General features: G+C 52.4%; 8 protein-coding genes across 8 annotated transcripts; 3 read left to right on the top strand and 5 right to left on the bottom strand.

Moving 5' to 3' along the window:
- Positions 1–1,465: 1,465 nt before the first annotated feature.
- HD553DRAFT_267700 (riboflavin aldehyde-forming enzyme) lies at positions 1,466–1,967 on the top strand (the record flags this gene model as incomplete). The annotated part of the gene is made up of 2 exons (XM_046177537.1): positions 1,466–1,622; positions 1,708–1,967. The coding sequence occupies 2 exons, from the start codon at positions 1,466–1,468 to the stop codon at positions 1,965–1,967; spliced, it is 417 nt and encodes a 138-aa protein (XP_046039557.1).
- A 666-nt stretch (positions 1,968–2,633) lies between these two features.
- Positions 2,634–7,535, top strand: HD553DRAFT_94681 (uncharacterized protein). Its single transcript, XM_046184620.1, has 18 exons — positions 2,634–2,846; positions 2,904–3,119; positions 3,179–3,264; positions 3,330–3,432; positions 3,502–3,725; positions 3,798–4,110; positions 4,179–4,765; positions 4,830–5,064; positions 5,125–5,321; positions 5,380–5,576; positions 5,633–5,777; positions 5,841–5,972; positions 6,029–6,125; positions 6,184–6,386; positions 6,447–6,697; positions 6,763–6,829; positions 6,889–6,988; positions 7,045–7,535. The coding sequence occupies exons 1-18, from the start codon at positions 2,756–2,758 to the stop codon at positions 7,422–7,424; spliced, it is 3,624 nt and encodes a 1,207-aa protein (XP_046039556.1). The 5' UTR covers positions 2,634–2,755; the 3' UTR covers positions 7,425–7,535.
- Positions 7,536–7,751: 216 nt separating this feature from the next.
- On the bottom strand, positions 7,752–8,787 carry HD553DRAFT_94671 (uncharacterized protein). The gene is made up of 5 exons (XM_046184619.1): positions 8,701–8,787; positions 8,600–8,626; positions 8,333–8,386; positions 8,120–8,201; positions 7,752–7,989 (listed from the first exon to the last, which is right to left on the bottom strand). Exons 1-5 carry the CDS (start codon positions 8,731–8,733, stop codon positions 7,940–7,942), a joined length of 246 nt encoding a protein of 81 aa, XP_046039555.1. The 5' UTR covers positions 8,734–8,787; the 3' UTR covers positions 7,752–7,939.
- Positions 8,788–8,972: 185 nt separating this feature from the next.
- HD553DRAFT_94238 (proteasome complex subunit Rpn13 ubiquitin receptor-domain-containing protein) lies at positions 8,973–10,630 on the top strand. Its single transcript, XM_046184616.1, has 6 exons — positions 8,973–9,150; positions 9,237–9,277; positions 9,354–9,458; positions 9,536–9,639; positions 9,713–10,023; positions 10,093–10,630. Exons 1-6 carry the CDS (start codon positions 9,030–9,032, stop codon positions 10,440–10,442), a joined length of 1,032 nt encoding a protein of 343 aa, XP_046039554.1. The 5' UTR covers positions 8,973–9,029; the 3' UTR covers positions 10,443–10,630.
- HD553DRAFT_338823 (uncharacterized protein) lies at positions 10,564–11,230 on the bottom strand (the record flags this gene model as incomplete). The annotated part of the gene is made up of 5 exons (XM_046182379.1): positions 10,564–10,630; positions 10,697–10,794; positions 10,927–10,945; positions 11,010–11,090; positions 11,160–11,230. The coding sequence occupies 5 exons, from the start codon at positions 11,228–11,230 to the stop codon at positions 10,564–10,566; spliced, it is 336 nt and encodes a 111-aa protein (XP_046039553.1).
- Positions 11,231–12,309: 1,079 nt separating this feature from the next.
- HD553DRAFT_338822 (armadillo-type protein) lies at positions 12,310–15,205 on the bottom strand (the record flags this gene model as incomplete). The annotated part of the gene is made up of 10 exons (XM_046182378.1): positions 12,310–12,567; positions 12,623–12,727; positions 12,795–12,951; positions 13,009–13,109; positions 13,168–13,392; positions 13,467–13,748; positions 13,820–14,215; positions 14,283–14,698; positions 14,759–14,984; positions 15,047–15,205. 10 exons carry the CDS (start codon positions 15,203–15,205, stop codon positions 12,310–12,312), a joined length of 2,325 nt encoding a protein of 774 aa, XP_046039552.1.
- A 74-nt stretch (positions 15,206–15,279) lies between these two features.
- Positions 15,280–17,396, bottom strand: HD553DRAFT_304129 (putative minor histocompatibility antigen h13). Its single transcript, XM_046178968.1, has 7 exons — positions 17,057–17,396; positions 16,776–16,995; positions 16,681–16,712; positions 16,526–16,616; positions 16,194–16,465; positions 15,831–16,128; positions 15,280–15,766 (listed from the first exon to the last, which is right to left on the bottom strand). The coding sequence occupies exons 1-7, from the start codon at positions 17,162–17,164 to the stop codon at positions 15,444–15,446; spliced, it is 1,344 nt and encodes a 447-aa protein (XP_046039551.1). The 5' UTR covers positions 17,165–17,396; the 3' UTR covers positions 15,280–15,443.
- Positions 17,397–20,527, bottom strand: HD553DRAFT_304127 (alpha/beta-hydrolase). Its single transcript, XM_046178967.1, has 13 exons — positions 20,380–20,527; positions 20,235–20,294; positions 19,914–20,136; positions 19,606–19,829; positions 18,753–19,537; positions 18,600–18,679; positions 18,493–18,539; positions 18,206–18,421; positions 18,126–18,131; positions 18,039–18,056; positions 17,843–17,975; positions 17,715–17,780; positions 17,397–17,650 (listed from the first exon to the last, which is right to left on the bottom strand). Exons 1-13 carry the CDS (start codon positions 20,443–20,445, stop codon positions 17,553–17,555), a joined length of 2,022 nt encoding a protein of 673 aa, XP_046039550.1. The 5' UTR covers positions 20,446–20,527; the 3' UTR covers positions 17,397–17,552.
- Positions 20,528–21,097: the final 570 nt, after the last annotated feature.

Here is a 21,097-nt window from a genome sequence, read left to right as displayed (position 1 = left end):
TGACGGTCTTTTCGACGTCATACTCGTCCTTGCCCTGATTGCGCTCGAGCGACGCACGGATCGACTTGGAGACGTTGGCCCGTGCGGTGCACAGGAGAGTGGCGATACCGTGTGCTCGGACGCCTGTAGCCTGCATCCTCTGAGAGTCTGCGATAATCAGTCGGGTCGTCTCTGCCCTGATGTAATCGACTAGTTTGCGATTCGTCGCTGAATCGGTCGATGCTGCGGACACGGAAGGACCCGTGTTGCTGCACAAGCTGAGAGCGGGGTAGTTGGCTTCCATGATGACGATATGTATGACGTTTAGCGAGTATGACGTTTTGACACGGGTCGTACCGAAGAGCAGAGATTGAGGATGATGTCAGAAAGAGATACGCGTATTCAGGAGACGACGCGATGTACAATGTGGCTTTTGATGACAACTCAAAAAGAAGCTAGCGTTTTAGCGTTCAAAACCATCCAGTACCCACCCTTTTTGAAGGTCGAACGTGGACGAGCTACGCGACCGAAACCCACGAGCTCACCCGCTTATCCTATGCAGGCCTGCAGGGGCTCAAGGGGTCAGGGATGCCAAGGATGAATAGTCAAAGGAGTGTTTAATGTTCGAACCGATCCGAAACGTCATAGCAGCAGAGGTGGATATGTTGAAACAGGGTATCGGCGATGCGGGGATCGTCCAGTACCGATCGACCCGGATGTCACCCCGAATCCAGTCGGAAAGGGTCGACCACCCTAGTTTCGGATGTAAAACTGTGCCTGCGTCTTCCCGCGACGCCTTTCCGCGGGCCAGATGCGGATCCTTTTGTTCCCGTTCTGTCCTGTTCCTTCCTCCCGCGGTGGTCGTGTTCCGGGAATCTCGCCCTGATCCCATCGAGACAAAGACCGGCCTCTATGGAAAAACTCTATTTCGCAAAATTCACATGATCGCTTCCTCGGGACAATTGTACCCATATGGAACAAAGAATAGATCGAGCCGTACAACCGCTAGCACCCTAAAAAACCGCTAGCTGGCAAGGGAACGACGTCGTTATATCGACGTCGCCCTCGCTCGGACCCCAGAGATGACAGCGGTCAACGTATCCGGGGCCGACGAACGCGACGATCCGGTTGCGGCCCTTGCCAAGAAACAGGGTGAGGAGGTCCATACGATCCCCGAACTTCGTCGCTACCCTCTTTCTTGCTGACTGAATTCACCAGGCTAACCCGATGGTCCCGTACGATCAACGTCTCTCGACCTCGTCGTCTTTTCGGCGGTGTGCTGACCCGGAAACCACCCAGAGGCGGGTGCCAGACGGGTATAAGTATCTGGACGTTTGGAAGTCGTCGAGGGGGGATTTGGTCTTCTCTCTTTCTCTTCACAACTCAAACCAACTCACACATCTCGTCACTTCACTCTCGACCTCCAAGTCCAACACCTTCACTCGTCCAACCAACAACCACTCAAAACACTCGATCACATTACACAATGTTCGGATTCACCAAGGTCACCATCATCTCCGTCCTCGCCTCTTTGGCCATGGTCAACGCCGCTCCCGTCGCCGAGGCTGAGCAGGCCCACGTCCTCGAGTCTCGTCTCCAGAGGACCGGACGATCCACCTGGTTCAACGTCGGACTTGGTAATTGTGAGTAGCTTCTTCGATTTCGATTCGATCCGGACCGGACCATTTCGACTTCCGACGCTGACTTCGGTCTGTTCGTTTACCACAGGTGGCTGGAACTCCGTCGACAGCGACATGGTCGTTGCTATCGGCAAGGGCCTCTACGACAGGAACAACGGCAACAACTGCGGTCAAGGAGTCAGAATCAAGGCCAACGGCAAGTCGGTCTACGCCGTCGTCGTTGACAGCTGCCCCAGCTGTGGTGACTCGGACCTCGACATGAGCCCCGCCGTCTTCCAGGCCCTCGCCAACGGCGGTCTCGGTGACGGTGTCATGGAGGCCAAGTGGAACTTCCTCAAGAAGAACTAGATTAAGACGGTCGATCGATCCCCCTAGATTCACTTGGGGGGAGAACGATCCCGCTTAGCCTTCTTCCCTCTTCCGGCACCCAAAAGGTCTTCTTTACGAAGTCTCCCATTTCCCCTATTCGTCCTCAACCATCCATTATCATCACGACGTCCTCGGTCGACCAGCTGGTCAACATAAACAACAAACATCATATTACCGGAACCCTTCAGACTCCCGGTCACGTACTCTCGCCCTCTACCTGTATCAACCTCGATCTCGACCTCGGACCTCCACCGGACATCCAGCTCGGTTCGGTTCAGCTCAGCTCGACGGGCCTGTATCCCTACCTCTCTTCTCCCCGTTGGTTGTAAACCGGACATACCGGCGAAGCAAACGAAAAGGCGCTCTTGTACTTTGTACTGGTCATGCGCACCCACACTCGCTTTCCGACTCATATATAGACTTATAGGCTTATAGAGGAAGAGAAAGGAGGCGTTGAACGATGTAGCGAATCTGTCATTTCCCTATATCTATCTATTCATTCTCATTCACTGTCACGATTGCAACCCCAGCGTCGATTGATACTCGCGATTTGCTTCCGACGGTGAGGTGGAGGGCGACAAGTCGTCACGGCCTTGAGCGAGCTGAGCTCTTGAGAGTGGTATCGCAGGATGAACACCGGTTGCTCGTTCCACCGATCAGCTTCTTCCGACCGCTAATCTGCTGAATACCTTTCGCCTGTGATGGCCATATCGAACTAGAAGTGTCAAGTCAGTCCTAAGGAGGAACGATTCCGGTCGAGTGGGAAGATGGACGGTCCTGCTCAGAGCTACTTTACGGAACAGCTCGTAGGGAATGTCTTCCAGGACAACAACCTGATCTCGTTTGCCCACCCGGAAGGTAGGTCAGGGTATGATCCTGCTGCTACACCTGGCTGACGGTTGGTATCTGCACCAGTCGCGACTTCGGCTTCTCCGGTACAACCCCTCAATCGACTCTCAGCTTTAGTATCTGGGGGTGCCGCTGCTGCGACGCGGCGGACCTCGCAGATAGGAAGAGCTTCATCTCCAGGGTTATCTGGGTTCTCTTTGCGGTCGGAAGGGCTTAGCCCGGATGTCAGCTTGTCGGGTTCGGACAGACCGAGAGCGAAGATCACTTGCTCTGTAGGATACGGTAAACCAGGTCGACCTGTCAGCTCTTGATATCGAGCTTATATGCTTTTGCTTTGACAGGGACCAACCTATATGTCGGATCGTCGGATGGCCAAGTATGGTGGTACACCCTCGATTATAACAGCCCAAGTAGCAGCACGAGCGGTGTCAGTACCGCTTCTATCAAGATTTCAGTTCGCAACCCTCAGTCTAACTTCCTTACCCTCGATAGGCTGGACCATATGTTCTAAAAAATGGGCATACCATATCTTCAAGGAAGGCTGTGGACAATATCTACCTGTTACCGCGTGTTGGAAAAGTCGCAATTCAAGCTGGCAAGTTTTCCCCTTTGACGTGATACTTGAGTCAACACATTCTAACCCCATCTGATCGCAATGCTCTAGATGGCACACTTTACTTTCTCGCACTACCCACACTCGAACCGCTACCTCACGGAAGTGCACAACCGATACGCGATGTCATAGACGTGGCACTCGATGATCAGGAGATCGCTTGGAGACCAGGCGACGATGATAACGGTGGCAAGGGGGTGGATATCACGTTGAGCATCGTCAAGCGAAAGGCCATCTCCATCTACAGGCTGGGCAACAAGCTCAGTTTCCTTCACGTACGTGTTTCTTCCTCGGATTAAACTGGAAGGCCCGGAAGCGTCCGCCTGATGCCCTCTTATGTAACACAGGATGTTCCTCTACCAGATACTCTCACTCGAGCAGTCAGATCAGGCGGGACCATGGCGGTGGCAGATTCTTCAAAGTATTGCATCGTGAACCTTCTCGATCAAAACATGTACGAGGTCCTGCCTATCGCCCAGGTAGATCCGGCCGAGATCGGGATCGAGGGTTCCCTTGAGGTCAACATTGCAGTGATCCCGGGAGAGGAAGAGTTCCTCTGCACGTCTTTTGCGGGATCGGGCACAATCGGTGTCTTTGTGAACAAAGAAGGAGATCCAGTAAAAGGCACCATCACATGGCAAAGCCATCCGAAGTCCATCGGTATGTCTGTTAAGCGTTTCGTCAACTTAAAGTACCTAATTGACGTTATGCGTAACTCTTCATTGCAGTTATCGAGGGCGACTCTGTGGTCGCGCTGCTACGAGATGACACGCTCACCATCCACTCGATGTCTATCATTGCCAGTGGGACAGGTGGCGGATTGTTGCAGACGATCGCTTTGCCTCTGGGCGCAAATCCATTGCATTTGACGTCCAACCCGTACGGTATCGCTACTCCCAATCGACAACGAGACGACAAGCTTGCAGCGCGTTCCACGAAGATCATTCCTTCGCCTCGACCACCGGCAGAACTACCTCGGCTGAGGAGTGACGACAACCTTCTGGACGCCGAGACACCTTTCGAGCCTCCACCTGGTTCCGGCCTATCACCCCCATTTTTCCCCGTCGATTCGTCTAGATTGGACCATCGCCCACCGATGATCAGTCAGGATTCCTCTGGGAGCGCTTCGAGGCCAGCAACAACGACCATAGCGGAAACGTTATTGTTCACGGACGATGCTGTCATCGCTATCGCACCGCGGTCCTGGCTTCTTAATGCCGACGCTCTAATAGACTCGGGCAATCTAGACGAAGCCGTCAAATTGACAGAGGTTCAACGGCGAAAGGGGAAACGAGGCGAAATCGACGGTGACAAGGTTAGTTCAGCCGGGCGTGCACTGCTGGACGTCACTACTTGCTGAGCACCGCCACCTCATGCAGACAAGCCATACTGCCGATCTTAGGTATATGTACTGCCGAATAGCCTACCAGAACTATTCCAAGGCGTTGTTCGAGGATGCAGGATCGTACTTTCAGAAAAGCAAGATAGATCCGAGATTCGTCATCAGGTTACTTTCTGAACACGTCGGCAAGAGTATCGGCCCAGACGACGAGGCGGTCATTTGGCAGGGTGCAGAAGCGGACTCGAAATCTGCCGAAGATTCTGGCTCCATCGGTAAGTTATTGCCTGTGACAGCGTGCGTGTTCAACAAGCGATGTTGACCCGCAAAGGTAGTCGACCACAAGCTCAGACAGGTCTATGGTTCGTCATTGGTCGATGTGGAAATACCGTCTCCTGAGGTCAAGGAGTTGAGGACGCAGCTCTCCAATCTGGTCAAGACGATGATGATGGAATACCTTCGAAAAGCGCAAACTTCTCGCCGCAAAGCCGCTTCCAGACAAGATGCCAGTGGGGACAATCGAACCATGCAGGTGCGTGATCTCGCAAAGTTCAATATTGCACTAGCTTGAACTTGAGTCGACCTTCCAGGCGATCGATACGACTCTAGCTAAACTCCTGAGCGAGTCGGGTGAAATAGAAGAGTTGCTACAGCTGCTAGCTGGTACCAATGATTGCATTGTTTCGGAGGTGGAAGAGTTTACAGATCCAATACAGCATCCCTATCTGAAATGCGAGTTATTGAGGATGACCGGTCAAAAAGAAAGGTTGCTTCAAGGCTTGGTAAAGTAAGTTGTCTTGTTCAGAGTGCGCCGCAAAATTGATATTAACCTTGCGACGTCAGAATCGCAGAGGGCGAGACGCCGGATCAACGCTGCATAAATCCGGTAGGAGAGATCGCGCAGCTACTTTTGGAGATCAGCGATCAGTCGTTGTTGCGAAAGTACCTGCTGTGGCTACTGAGGCGCGATGCGCCTGCTGTGCTCAGAGTCAGTTGGATTTGCATCTCCTGTCGTCTGATTCATGCGACTGAGAGATACTACCCCTCAAAGGCTCTGACTGTCATTGATGGGCGTCCCGGTTGGGCCTTTAATACCGCGCAATTGTTGGAAGATATGCGGGAAATCAATGAGCAGGCAGCTGGCGACTACCTCGAGCATGTGGTTGTGGTCCGGCGTAGCATAGTGAGTGTACCTGGGTGTTCAATGTGCCGTATGGAGCACTGACGTATACCTGTTAGGATCGTAACTTTCACGACGCCTACGCTTCTCATCTTCTCGACCGCTGCGAAGCGTTTCTTGAAGATGACGGCGTCGTCTACCACTTTCAGGAATTATGTAGGGCTCGACACGTCTCCTTTCAGTCTATATCAGGAGCTAACGAATGGATGAGCAGTCGACGAATATCACCAGACGCGACCCAATCTTACGTACTGCCAATATATCGCGGAGACCGCCCACGACTCGCCGGCCAAAACCGTTCGACTCAAAACGATACTGTTCTTACAAAGTTCTCCGTTCTTTGACCTCCGGGCTGTCGAAGGCAGGCTGGAAAAGCTTCAAGCCCTGTTTTATGAGCGAGCCATAGTGTATGGGAGGGTAAGTCATTATTCCTCCCCCTTGAGGCCTTATCGCGAGCTGAAGATGTCCGCTTCCTAGCTCGGCAAGCACGACAAAGCTTTACGCCTTCTCGCCCTGCAATTGCGGGACTCAGTATCAGCGGAGACTTACTGCACACAAGGCGGCGAAGTCTTGCCGCCCAAAATCGCCCACGCTGTCACCAGTAGAATCAAGTCACTAGAGCCATGGGCAAGCCTAGGCGATGTTGGAAGAAGACGACGTGGTACTATAGAGGGCCAGCTGCGCCAGCAACTGGTCTCGATCCTGCTGAAGGTGTACATGTCGGAAGGGTATGTCGTCCGTCACACTATCTAGCCTGAAGAGGCAAGGTTGATATCTCCCTCTCTTCCTTCAGCGCGGAGGCCAGCAAGGAGACGGCTGCCTTGCTGAATGCGCAAGCACTGCACTTGGACAGCCTGGAGGCAAGCAGGGTTGTATGGTTCTGTTCTAGGTCCCTGCTAACACTGTATTGCTTAACTAGGTTCTGGAAATGGTACCAAACGACTGGAAGGTGCGCGACATGTCCGACTTTTTCGGCCGAGCCTTGAAAAGACAGTTGCATGAGCGGTCCCATTGGCAAAGTAAGTTTACAACCCGTCTCGCAGTCTTCTCTTCCGCTAACCCCGATCGATTCCAGTCATCAAGGCCATCTCGGCCGGCCAGAATATGCACATTTCGGAAGAGTATGCACGAACAGTCGGAAGGCAGCCCGCTACTATCGAATACCCTCCCACACCACCTTATGCGCCTTCTGGCGGGACGGCGGATCAGACACGAACGATACTGCCTGACATGGGCTCTCCAGACGAAGGCTCCATAGCAGACATCGAATACCGAAGCATGCTGGAGAAACGGTCAGATGCTGGCGAGAAGAGTCCCGTTACCGATAAGTCAGATTTGAAAGAGAAAGGTTCTCCCATCGCTTCAACGAAAGGAAGGCCGACCGACAGTGATCTCGTCAACAAAGAAGTTGCCGTGCCGTCCAAAACGTCCGCACAGGTGGGGCGGACGCTTTGATAGACAGAGCAAGCCAGGTTTGTAACAAATACCCACGGGCAATGGACTTGCCTCGATGCCAACGATATGACGATATATGACGAGACCCTTACCCAGGCGACACTCACTTCGATTGCGCAAACGAGCCAGCGAAGTTTCATTGCGAAAGGTGCCCTACTGAGACGAATCCCGAACTCGGGCAACCTGCCTGACAGTCATGTACAATGCGTAGGTATCTCTGGAGACAGCCGCGGTGGTTGGCAGTACCGTCCCTTCCCGCATTTTCTAGCTTACAAATTCTCAACAATATAACCGGACGAAGGGGACGATGCTGAACCGAAAAGAAACAGACGAGTGGGACAATAATGCCGCAAGCTTGCTTTTGTGATCTCGAGGAGAAGCAAGGTGGTTGTCGTAGTGTAGTCCGAAGGGATCGTATCCATCCTAGTTTCTGGGAACTCTTTCTTGTTGCTACGACACCCTCAGCTCCCCTTGACCCGAAGACGAACAATTAGATACCGATCCTAGGAGGGAGTTCATGCAGTCTGTATCAGGGTGATGTTGTCCCCCTTCAACATGATCCGGCCTGATTGGCGTTGAGATGGACATGCAGAGGTCGCGGGTTGAAACAGGCGCAAAGAAGGTGAGTGAAATGAAGCAAGAGTTGGTCAATATCGTGGCTTCTCGAAAAACTCGATCTGGGTCTCACGACCTACCGAGAGGCCTCTTAGGCTTTTGGGATTTGACGTAGACCTCCGCTGCCTCGTCCAGTACCACGTTCATGAACTCGTCAAACCCCTGCGAGACGAATCCACGAATTTATTAGCTAGTAGTCGAGTCGATATTGTACCGAGATGTTTATGGATGTAGTAGCGTATTGTCCCGCAATACTTATGCTTGCGCGACTCCCTTGCTCAATCGAGACTCACAATGATGATTCCCTCGATTCTCAGGTCCTTCTGGTCATACAGCCATAAGACCACCTTCGTTTTCTGGTCGTTTGAGACGCCCGATTGTCGATCCGACAGAGACAGGAAAGGGGTGGACCGAAGAAGTCGTGTCGAGGTTGTGATTGAATTCGTAAGACGGTCAAGGAAGTTCACGACAAGGCAGAAGAGCAGTACGAAGCAGGGCGGGGCAAGTGTCAGCTATAAGACCGGATATAGCGAGATCCTTAACGAGCGAAGACTGCTGACCGTTTGAAGGTGCTTGAAAATGACGTTCTGTAAACATGGTGAAGGTTCAGCTCGGCCACGTTACTAATCGCTTTATGCGATCGCCGTCTTCGCCAACTCACGATGGGCTGGACAGCGATTCGCTTGGACGACATGGTGACTACTGGATGCGGCTGTCGTGGTTGTTTGGCTGTCGTGTAGGATCGAACGAGATAGATGTCGAATCTGTACATCAACCTTGTTGAATATGACAACACCTCATGTCGTAAAGCGAGATTCGCGGTTTTACCAGGTAGAAGCGCGTCATTTCCCGCAAGCGCAGCCGCACATCATCAAGGTTCAAGGTGATGACGAGTCGATCTCGTTGAATCGACTTGTGAAGACTACCAGGCTACCCAGGCTGAACGATCGCTAGAATCCAGACCAAATACAGAATCGATAATCCAAAATCATGGCCATCATCTCGATCAAAGCCGGAAGATGCAAGCGAAGGGGCGAGACCAACTGGGTGGACCCTCAGCCCGCAAAGGGACGCATCGAAATTCAGGAAGCGGATGGTCTCCTTACGTTTTGTGAGTACGGTAGCCATCGCTCCGCTCGGTCTCGCACGATCTGCTGGCGGGATCGTCACTGATCTAAGTTATGCTGTATCCCGTAGACTGGAAGAGCAGAGAAGGCGGAAGTATGGCTGAGGACGATGTGAGTGCTCTTCATGATCGACGTACCATCTCCCACTGGTATTCAAATCAGCTAACTGACCTTCGATCGTTCGCAGGAGCTTATCATCTTCCCTGGAGACTGTACATTCGAGAAGGTCGATTCAGATCTGTCAGGAAGGACCCATGTGTTGAAGTTTTCGAGCTCGGACAGTCGGGATTTTGTGAGTTCATCCTGCTGACAGCCGGAGTTCCAAGATAACGATGAGCTGATCAAGCGTTTCTTGACCCTGTATTTCAGTTCTGGTTCCAGGAGGCTTCTACATCTAGGGACGAGACGGACGCATTCAATATTAATTCGCTATTGCAAGACCCGAACTTTGCTCCCATTCCTTACCTTGACGAGTAAGCGCCATCTTCCGCTGCCTCGGACTAGTCGGTGAGAACCTCGCTAAGCAATATTCCTTGCCCTCTACAGTCCCGCTCCTGATGCTGGTCTTGCCAAGGCGGCTGGGAGTGCCATGTCCGCTCTCCCACCTCAAACTCCCGCCCACTCCCTGACGACCTCCTCGAATCCCGTCATGCCCGAGGCCCCCCGCCCGCAACGTATCGCTGACTTTCAAGGTCGAGCAAGCGATACCGTACCCGCTACTCCTGGACCGAGTGGTACAGCTGCTACAGCGGCTTCCGCTCAGCCAGATCAGCCTTTCAGTCAAGAGCAGATTAGCGCTTTGGCGAGGATGCTGCAGCAGAGCGTGCAAAACGCTGGAGCCGAACAGGTTCACGAAGGTAGATATCGTAGACAGGCACGGCATATTGTCGTTCGACGCTAATTGCTTCTCTGATTACTCTCTTCAGACGCCCACTTGACCGACATTCTTACTCCAGCAAACCTCATTCCCATTCTCACTTCATCGCCAAATTTCATCCACTCATTGATCCCCCATCTCCCCTCGGACCTTCCTCTTTCCTCTCCTCCCACCCAATCTGAGATCCAATCCATTATCGCGTCGGCTCAATGGTCAGAAGCCGTTAGTGGGTTCGACGCCGCTTTGCGAACCGGTGCGCTTACGGGCACCATGGGCAGTCTTGGCATGAGCGAGCGGGCCGGTCGAGGGGTTGGAGAGTTCTTGGAAGAAGTCATCAGGAAAGGCAAGGAAGACGATGATGCAGCGGGGCAGGGTGGTGACAAGATGGATACCGATTGAAGCGGCTATACGAGTGATCGCTGTCCTATTTTACGATGACCTGTTTGTAGCATGCATGGTTGTGTATATATTGTGTTGTGATTCGGTACCATATACGATCTTCCGGATGATGGACGGAAACCTAGCAGAAGACTTGTTTCAAGCGTTCCACAAGTGGACTGACTGAGGCCTTGGCTTCCTCAGAAGTCCTATCGTGAGGTGACGCAGGAGATCATTCAGATGAAAGTTTGCAGTGCGAAGTAGTTACGACTCACCAGTCCACCGAAGTTAACAGCTCATCAAGCTCCTCGTCCTCATCGATCTCGAGCTCCTGCAAAGTCAAGTAGAGAGTCTCTGCTGTTGCAGCGCGCACCTATGAACTCGACGGCTCGGTCAGTCTTGCGCATGGCATGGTTCCAGCATCTCTTGGCTGTTTTACCCTCGGGTATAAGTGATCCAGAAAGCACGGTAATCTCGCAAGGATGTGATGCCTAGCACTTGGTACCTTGAGGAGGGATATCGATCTGCGGCACGAGTATATCAGCCAGGTAAGCGGACTCTACCGCTGAGATTCCAGCTTGATCTTACGCTTTCATAGCTGCCATGATACGCTCGACATTCTTTAGATTCGGTACACCCTTGGCGCTAAGAATAACGAGGCGTTGGAGACTGTGTTGATATCGTTTGCGTCAGTCGTAGTGCTCGCAGGTACCACAAAGAGACGCCTGGTCGACTCACGCTTCTACGACTGTCCCGTCCGTAGCGTCGCGCCAAATATCGGCGGAGGCCAATTCGAAGGTGGTGATCATGGCTGGGATAAAAATCCGGTGTTGTGTGAAATGTGAGGCCGAGATGTCTCCTATTGCTACTGTCACGTCTCTTTGCACCGATGGGCTGGGTGCACTTTGTATAGCACGCAGGAGCGATCTCCGAGCGGCTGTCGTCTATCAGGAGAAGTCAGCGGAAGATAAGTAGAACGGAAACCGATTGTCCCTTACTATATCTTTGTTCTTGCTTCCGATAGACGTGACCAAGCCGATAAGCAGCGAGGTTCGCAATCCCGCATAGGTCAGCATAGGCGCGAGGGTCGAAAACACCATTTGCAGGTCTTTTCGGTCGTGTATTGTAGCTCTGAAGGCCAAAGAACTGGCATTAGCTCCGCAACGAATCGAAGAGCGTCTCTCCGAGTTACTGACATTCTTTCGGTTAATTCCTTTGCCCAGGATTGTGGAGCGAGGTTCGGGACGAGCTCCGCAAGCGCGAACAAGGCAGCCTGTCGAACCACTTCTAGTTTCTCGACAGCCAGCCTCAGCAACCGCGATACCACGAGTTCCCAGGTCTCAGATCCACACGCAGTCCTCGCCTTTTTTAAGCGGCCAAGGGCTTTGCAACAACTGACCCGCACCCATGATCCGACATCCCCCCGCTGATCCGTTGTGTAATCTTCTAGACCGACATATAACGCGTCTACGAGCAAAACTACATCGCTGCCTATTAAGATGCCTTCGTTAGCTTTCCTTGGTACAGGAGCAACCGAGTCCCATCTCACTCGTCACTTCATTGTCCTCAACAAGAGAGACTAGAGAGTCCAAAGAAGCTCTTCGCACTTCGATTTCGGGCCGTGGAGACTGTTTTAGATATTTCAATGTCCTGATTTCGTCGTGTCGGTTCTGGAAAATAAGACTCACCTTGGTTGTGCTTACGTTATCGAAAAGTATTTCCATAGCAGGTTTCAACTGCTGCGCGTGCTGAGGGAAAGAAGTTCTTCCCAAAGCTAAAACCGCCCCATGTCGGGGGAGCATCCGTCCAGAACGCGCACTTGCTAGAAATGTAAAGAACGGGAAGGCTTATTCATTTTCAGGCTCATAGTGAAGTTCGGAAAGGGTACTTATTTCGTGATTTCCTGTGTGCAGTCTTGATATCGGCTGAAAGCGCCAAATGCTTCTGCTGCGGCGGCCTGAACGTTTTCCTTCTTGTTTTGCATGCCCAAATGCACGATCTTCATGCAGACCGTCTTGATATCTGGCGACCCAGTAGATAGCGCACATGCTGTTGCGACTATGCAACTCGCAGCAGCTTCCAGAAGTAGGTCCGAGCCGAACGTTAGCCAAGCAGATGCCCGTATCGTTTGCACGCTACCTAGAATCTATGTTTGTGACAGGGTCAGCCCGCTTATTGGCTTCGGTCCGCAATTCACTCACCTTTGTCAGCGTTTCTTCTTCCGAGTTGTACAAGCCCGCTAGCTCGGTCAACGCGGCAAGAGCGCCATGGATATTGTTAGGATCGACTGAGCTCAGGTGAGCGATCTAGTATTGACGTTTGCAGATTCCGGTAAGCGATGAAAGAAGTCTGTTCAAAAGGCCTTGAACATACCTCGATATCGATCGCCGAATGACCTGCGGCCTCTCGCGGCTTGATCTTGCACATCTCCCTTAATGATGAGGCTCCCAATGTCCGTATTGCAGGGTCCCAGTGACGGAGCGTAGTGTAGTGCAGACAGTCGATCAAAGCAGACCGATAAGCATCGTGCCTGCGACTGGGCGTGAGTCACTAGTGCCCGACGACGGTAGTCGATAAGAACACTTACTGAGCGACTTCTATCGCTGCCGTTAAGAATGCTGAACGCCTTACGCTGACAGAGTAAAAGTCCGTTTTGCGAAGGACGTCGATGCCGTGAGGGAGGAGGCCCTGCTAGTTCGTAATCAGTTTCGTGCTCTCGCATCGTTCGCTACGTAACGTTGCTCACCATACGTCCGACGTGCTCCTGGAAAGCAGCGCTTGCTGCTCTTCGTATCCCAACTTCCCGATCGAAGCAGGCTACTGCGACCAACTTGATAGCGATCTCTCGAGCAAAGGGCCGCATGCTGTGAGGATCGGATGCGCGCGCCAACGACCAGATCAAGTACGCTGCAGCGTCCCGCACGTTTGACCCTACAGAATGTGCCCCTCGCTTGATATCGAAAGTGAGAGCCTGTCAGTATCGTAGGAGATCGATCATTCAGCACATGCTCACAACACATGTTTGCGCAAGTCGCGTGATCTGACCTTGATGACCCATGGCAACATCTCAGTGAGGCGCTCTTCATCGATCAGGCCTCTTCGCGCTGTCTCGGCTAACGCGAGACAGACCCCATGCCATCTCGCATCACCGCGAGATCCACCGCCCGGGTCCAAGATCCTCCCCCGGTCGGTCTCTGCCACAGGCTCAAATTCCGACCCGTTGAACAAATCGATAACCGCCTCTATGATCTGTGTTGACAGATCTTGAGGTAGTACCGATGCCAAACGAGCCACGTATTTCGCCGCAGAATACCGGACGATAGTATCCTTTTATAACGATGCGTGTTTGCGATCAGTTGGAAGAGCTCATCATACAGCCCACGCTCCCGTGGACGGACTTTATCTGAAAGGCTTTGCAAAAGACTTTCTATCTCCTCCTCGAAACCTTCTGGCGGCTCGAAATCAGCGTCGTCATTCAGGTCTTGGCGTTTCCAAACCCGGTGGTCCAAAGAACGAAGTACGTCGGTTGGGCCAGAAGATCCCCCTGTTACTATTTTGACCGATCGCTTTTCCGTCGGCCTGTTCGAACCCAGCTTGATCATCCACCATCGACCTTCTGATTTAACGGCCATCTTGCGGAGAAGGCTCGAAGAGGCAGAAACACCCTGGTCATGTTCAAATCGTGGATGCAAAACCTCTTGGTGAAATTGCCTTAAGTCTTGTAACTTGTCGTGGAGCGAATCCGAAGGCAGCAAGCCGGGAATGATGGACAGGAAAGCCAGAACATTGACCAGCTGGCTTGCAAGGGCCAGTTAGCCTCTTTGTACTGCTTCTACAAATGCCAACCGGGCATCCGCTCACAAAGATCGCTTCAAGTCCATCATCCTGCCCATCCTGTTTCTCTAGTTCGGAACGAATCCAAGCGAGAAACGGCTGCAGGCCATTCCTGCAGTCCGGCCGGGCATATAGCCTCGCCAAAGCTAAGGCAGCGTATTCGCCCTCTTTGGAAGGCTTATACAGCAGCGGATAGCAGAGGTCCTGCACTTTGGTCGCCGTCCGAGAGATCCCTTCTGGAGACCCGCTTGCAATGGATTCATCGAAGGCCGATAGGTTGAAGGGTACGGTCATCAGAAGGCTCAGCCATAGTAACAATATTGACCGGAGTTCCCACGATGTCGGTGCTGATATCATCGGATGGTAAAGAGTCCCGGTTGGCGAGCGCGAAAATAGCCGCAAGAGAAGAGGAAGGTTATGCACCTCGGATGGCAAGTGAGATACTATAGAGATGCATTACGACTGAGTGAGATTGCCATATGAGATCATTCCCAGATGCTTACCGACTGCTTTCCGGCCTCTCACTTTGACCACCCAGTTGATCACCTTTCCAACCCTTGCCAACCGTGCTTCGGATGACAGAACCAGGGTGATATGCGGTCTCTTGGATTGTTGTTCATCATTCTCCAACCTGCTAGCAAGATGTTGACGCAACAGTTGAAATAGTGGCGGGACGATCGCATCTAGATGGGGATCCAGCAGAGTCGGCAGGGGTAGGTAAAGATCCAGCTAATATTTCGTAGACGCCGATCAGCCTTTAGAGAAGCAACAGGCGGTTCATAGGCACATACGATCGCTCCAATCGACTCTACCAAGCGTTCCTCGCTGTCCGACTGAACTTGTTCTACCAGAGCCTCATCCAGACGGCATTCCAGAAACTTGTTGAATAAGTCAAAGAAAGCCTCCCGATGGGCGAAATGTGTGTATGTCGCTTCATCATCCATTTCCATGTCTGGGTAATGTACCGACAAAACCTCTGTGATGGACTATATAGGTTCTATTCTAGGGTCCGGCCGCAAACATTGCTTCGACACCACTTCGACTGACGACTGGTTGTCCCGACGGGCAGGCGATTCTCTTTTAGCACGATCCAGCGACCATGACAATCGAGCACAACAACGTAAACACATGTCGGAATGAATATGCAATATGATGAATGGACGATTGTGCCTAAACTGTCCCCGCGCTCTACTTCTTCTTCTTGCTGGCTTTCTTTTTCTTGGACTTTCCGTTCTCCGACTTGTCGTTCTCCAAGTTCATCCAGTCTTCGTTGTCCTGTGAGGCAGTGACGGAAGGAGAAGCCTGGTCTTCCGTCGAAGCAGTCGGTTTCCCCTCGACCGGGTTGGCTTTACGAGCATAATCACCCACTACCGGGGTTTCATCCATCTTGGCGGCTTCGGCCCAGGTGACCTTGTTCTGCTCTCCTTTCTCTGTCTCCTCCTCGTCGTCACTCCATTGCCACAGTTGAGGAAGCTCGCCTCGCAAAACACCCATCAGGAGGATGGCACCAACTGCGATTTCGGAAGCTTTAGCCCAGCGTTGCTGAGACAAATCGTATCCCCGGACCCAACTCACTACATGCAGGTGACAAATAGAGAAGAGCAGGTTGAGCGGCTTCGAAGATGTGCATGACCGCCACGGTCGTAGCAAGTCCGGCGATGTAGGCCACCATGACAGCCAAAAAGTACGGTTTGCTATAGGAATCGCCCGCTGCCGGCGAAGCATCGGGGTTTCGCTTGAGAGTGCGTCTGACGTAGGATGAAAAGTCGTATCGCAGAGCTAGCGATACGAAAATCCCTGGTATGACGATGTCTCCGAGACCCAACATGCTGAAGCCAGCGTCTGCGTTATGAAGATCTCGCGGGGCCAGGACCTGTCCAACAAGAGCTCGATTAGCCACTGTATAAGTAATCGCCTTAGCAGGCGCTCGATACCGACCTTAATCGGAGCGTCAAGATTCTTGGCTACGGTGACCATGACAGGGGTACCGAATACCCAAAAGATATCGTAAAAGAACAACCCGATGAGAAGAGCGCCGCCCGTCTTGAAGCCGTCGAGCCTGAGCACGCTGATCGACGACACCGCGAAGGAGAACGAGAGGATGTTCGTGATATACCAAGGTCTATCCGTAAAGATGTAAATGATCGGTAGGGCAATCGAGAATGGGATAACGACCAGCGAGATCGCAGTGAGGGGTATGTGCATGATTTCTGAAATGAAACTTCAGCTCCAGGTAGTGCAGTCTCGACATAAGTCCAGGAGACACTAACGCTTGTAACCTTGCTCTAGTCGGAAATGATACTTGGTATACGGCTTGCTCGAGAACTTGCTCCAAGCGCCTTTAATGAGGTATGTGAAGGTCTGGAAAGTGATCAAACAATCAGGCAATATGTCCCTCTATGTGATCGTCGATCGCAGTACTCACGAACTGGAATGCTAGTACAGAAGCGAACGCAACTGCGTAAAAGTTGGGCTTGACTTAGTCGACAGCTTGACCCGGCGTGACTCGATCCGACTCACAGTAACCCCCGAGGATCTTGTTGATCCATTTGGAATCCAGATACTTGAATACCAAGAATAATCCAAGCAGCATGCACGAAGCAATGACGGGGAACATCAAGCTGTCGGTCAAGCCTATCCGCTCCTCCACCTCCTCATCGTCCTCGTCATCAGAATCATCTGGGTTCAGGATGACCTCCTTCTTCGTAGCCTTGCCCCGATGTCGTATCCATTTTGGCGTCTGGAGTCGAATGACCACGGTCAGCCAAGCAAGAGCAATGTAACGGCCGTCTTCTACACACCTTGACGCTTGCATATGACCCGATTACGATCGGCAGCAATGCCTGAACGCCGAGAGCCCCATATGCGTAGTAGAGCGACCAATCTTCGGACGATTCTCTGCTCGGCATTTCGTAGGTACCAGCTTGAAGAAGTGCTGGGTAGCACTTGCAGTACAATCACAACTGTGCACATGTAAGTGAGCGCCAAGAAGCGAAGAGTTGCATTCAACAACACCTTGAGGTCGGTCGACGTCGAGGTCTCGGCTCGGCCGGTGGTCTTATTGACACGTGGTTCATCGACGCCGGACAGCGAGCTTTATCAAGATAATCGTCCCTTGGATCCCTTGCTATCCTGAAACAACTTTGAAGATAGGCGGGACCACAGCCCTCATTCAAATGGATTCATCTTCAGAGACAGAAAACTCCCGCTACTCAGCCACGTAATGCACTGGCTATACCTATTCAAGATCTCATACAAAACACATAATCCCTCCGATCATAGTGTAAAGGGAAGACTCTACTCTTCCGACAAACCGAACGTCTTCTTGAGGAAGGCTTCGGTCCGGATGAGACTATCCTTGAGGTTCTCGAGCTTGCGGAAACCATGCCCTTCACCTGGAAGGCACGAGCAAGCGTCAACTGGGAAAGCCCCGAAGAGAACAAGACAGGAATTGCTTACCGTCGTAAAAGACCGATTCTACCTGACCGTGACCTCCCTCTTCGATCCTCTTGATGATCTCGTGGGCTGGAGGAAATGGGCATGATGTTAAGAATCCGTGCCACTATCAGATTGCCATGGATGCTCACCTTGAGAAGGAGGTACGATCTTGTCATCGTTGCCCTGAAGGATCAATGTCGCCGCCCGGATGTTTGCTGCCTTGTACAATGGCGATCGATCATGGTACACCTGAGGGACCTGTTCCGGTGTCCCACCAACAAGCTGAAATTTAATTGATGTTTAGCTGCAGAAGCTTTGAACGGATATGTAAGTGCATGGTCTTACCTTGAACATGTATTGGGACTGTTTGCGAGAGGAGAAAGTATTTGTTAGACATATTGGCCACTTCCTTAGCCAGAATCTTCAGCTCACTTCGAACTATTGAAAAGTGACAGTACCGGGGTAAGCATGATTCCGAAGAGCTACGCCAGTTAGATTGCGAATCCACTCACCTTGTGAGTATCAGCGACCAGGAGCTTGATATCCGAAACTCCATACAACGAGATCCCAATACTGAACACCCGGCTGTCCGTCAAACAAGCTAGCGTGGTAAACCCGCCTGCGGATCCTCCCCGGATCCCGACCTTTTCTCCGTCGATCTTGCCCATTTCTGCGAGCTTACTGACGGCGTGGACAGTATCGTGGACGTCGACTATGCCCCAGTTGCTCTGCAATTAAGCAAGGAGGGCCGATCCATGAGATAAAATTGGGGGTCTTGCAAGGCTACGGGTGGACTCACGGAAAGACGTTGCATGTACTGACGACCGTACCCAGAAGAACCTCCATCTGTTTGATCCTCTGGCACATGAGCCAGGACCACCGAACCAACTAAATTCCAACACTCACAGTTGACATCGAGAACGGCAAATCCCCTGCTGGTGAAATACTGATAGAATGTGTTGTGAACAGGGAACGCTTGCGACGTACTGGCAGGACCAATGACGAGCAACGAGGAGATCAGTAACCACTCCTCGAACGAAAGCTGTCAAATCTCCTTACGGCCCTCCGTGAACCCCGACGAGACAAGGCGGTCGGGTCCCCTCGGGAGCCTTGAACTTGGGGTTCGTAGGCGGAAAGAGTATCACATGCAGATCCACCTCTTTCGTATCCTCGCTCATCCCCTCGGGTCGCTTTGCGTTCTCGTTCCAAGGGACTCTCAGGGTGTAAGTCTCTGGTCGACTGGCATAAGCAGGGTCGACGGGTTTCTTGAGATGTTCCGGCTTGGTCGTCTGAACCTCGCTGAAATCGGCTTGACCGGCGGAAGACCCCAACGTGACGATGACCAATGTGGCCGGAGCGTCCGACTTGCTCCCGATGAACACGGCTTGGGTATCGCTCAGTCGTTTGAGTTGGTCGATCTTGCCATAGACTTCCCCTCCGGCTATAGGAACGATCTTGCCAGATCGGAGGTCGAAGTGGGACAAAGTAGGTCGGTCGTTCAGAGGTGCGACCAGGCCAGTCTTCCCATCCAAAAGAGCATAGTCGCACGTGCCGAGGGACCACATGGGTGTGGTAAAGTCCTTGTCGAGCTGTTTCATGGCCAAGCGCGCTTCGGCACCTTCCTGGGCGGTGTCGACCACCCAGATGTTCTGGTACCCGGTCTCATCGGAAGCGAAGAACAGCTTGTCCTTGCTCTCGCCCAAACCCCAGAGAGGCTGAGTAACGCTGACGGTGTTGTGTTTCCCAGCTACCTCCACAGAGCGGGTCAACTTGGGTTCGTTTTCGAGCTTGAAGGAGGCATAGTAGAGCGTCGCGCCTTCCCATGGCATGTCCGGGTGAGACCACTATCAAGACCGACTCTGTTCAGCGCGACTGACTTGATCAGACTTCGGTCTCGAACCAATCTGCTCACTTCGATCCAAGCGGCCTTGGTACCATCGTGATTCCATCGAGGGCTAGCGTAAAAGTCGTTCCCCTCGACGACGACCGTGACCTCCTCGTTGGCGGCGTTGATGACGACAAGCGTGTTGACGACCTTGCTAGGTTTATCGATGGTATGGTCTTCCCTGATGGCAAGGACGAGGTTGGGGTTTTGCGGGTGAACCGCAAAGTCGGCGTAACGGTAGACGCTGGATTCTGTGTCAGGAACATGATGATATGAAAGATAACCGGTCAGGGTTAACCGTATTCGGGTGCTGCAGCACCAGACTTGACACGTACCCGGGGTAACGGCTTTGACACTCTCCACATCCTCCCCGACCTTGACCCTAAAGACCCTCCCATCCACAAAATCCGAATAATAAGCCCATCCATGCCTCAACGTGGCCGCGCTCCCGCCGTATTCGTGTACCCGGGTCCGAGCGTTAGAGGAGGGTCCGATGAGATCTTTGGAGGGGGATAGGGATTTACAGAGGACCGAGCGGCCGCCTTCGGAAGCTCGAGACTGGAAGAAAGAGGTTTCACGTCAGCGATGAGGTCTGGTTTGGAACTCGAGTCCCTACGGAGATGGCCGACGCAGACAGGGGAAGAAATGTGGCTCACTTCAACGTGGTAGATCTCCTGGGTGGTATCGTCGACGTACAGCTCGGCAAGAGTGGATGACTGTGATCAAAACAAGAAAGTTGCGAGGAATTCCAGTCAGTGGAATGTTGTGTGAGAACGATCGACGTGGAAGTTGTCACCGTACGGCCTTGTAGATCTCGTCGACTTGCAAGGGAGAGTCCCAGGTTCCGTAGGGGCGAGTTTCTACCATGATCGATGTCTGCGGTTGTCAAATGAGGGTGACTACGGGGTTCAAAGGAGATGGTATGATGACTGAGCGTGTGACTGGTAGCTGCAGCTATACATGATATGTATAGAGTGGGGGGGCCAAGCACCGATAGAGGCCAGGATCATGTGATCGTCTAACCGGTCGTCTCCGGAGCAGCGGAAGCAGCACGCTAGCACGAGCGTCCGACTTACGTAATCACCGGGACATGGTTGACATGACATGACACCATCCCAAAGGTCAATCAATCGACCTTGGCTACCTGCTACCTGTACCTCGACCTCCTCCTCTCGACACCTCCCTCACCCTGGGTATATCGGGGCTCTGTCGTCACTTCCTGCTCGAACCCTGCAATGAGAATGTTTCGTCTCGCATAAACCTTGACGACCCCGTACTACTCGACCTCTTCTTACCACCTTACGAATCAACTCGCAACTCGACCGGTCCGTGTCGTACAGCCCACCTCTTCTTATCCGTCTGGACCCTATCGCTTCAGACCACTCGATTCCTCTCTCGCTTCAACAACCATCATCATCGTCAGAAATCAACTTCCCTTCACAAGCTCATCCATCTTTACGACATCGCTTTTCGAGCCTAATCAAGCTGTCCAGTTCAATCCCACCCATACAATTCACGG

This window comes from Filobasidium floriforme (genome assembly GCF_021052385.1).
Source record: "Filobasidium floriforme strain CBS 6241 chromosome Unknown HD553scaffold_2, whole genome shotgun sequence".
NCBI classification, from domain to species: Eukaryota; Fungi; Basidiomycota; class Tremellomycetes; order Filobasidiales; family Filobasidiaceae; genus Filobasidium; species Filobasidium floriforme.
The sequence above is the reverse complement of the archived record's forward strand: the minus strand, read 5'-3'. Positions and strand labels throughout refer to the sequence as shown.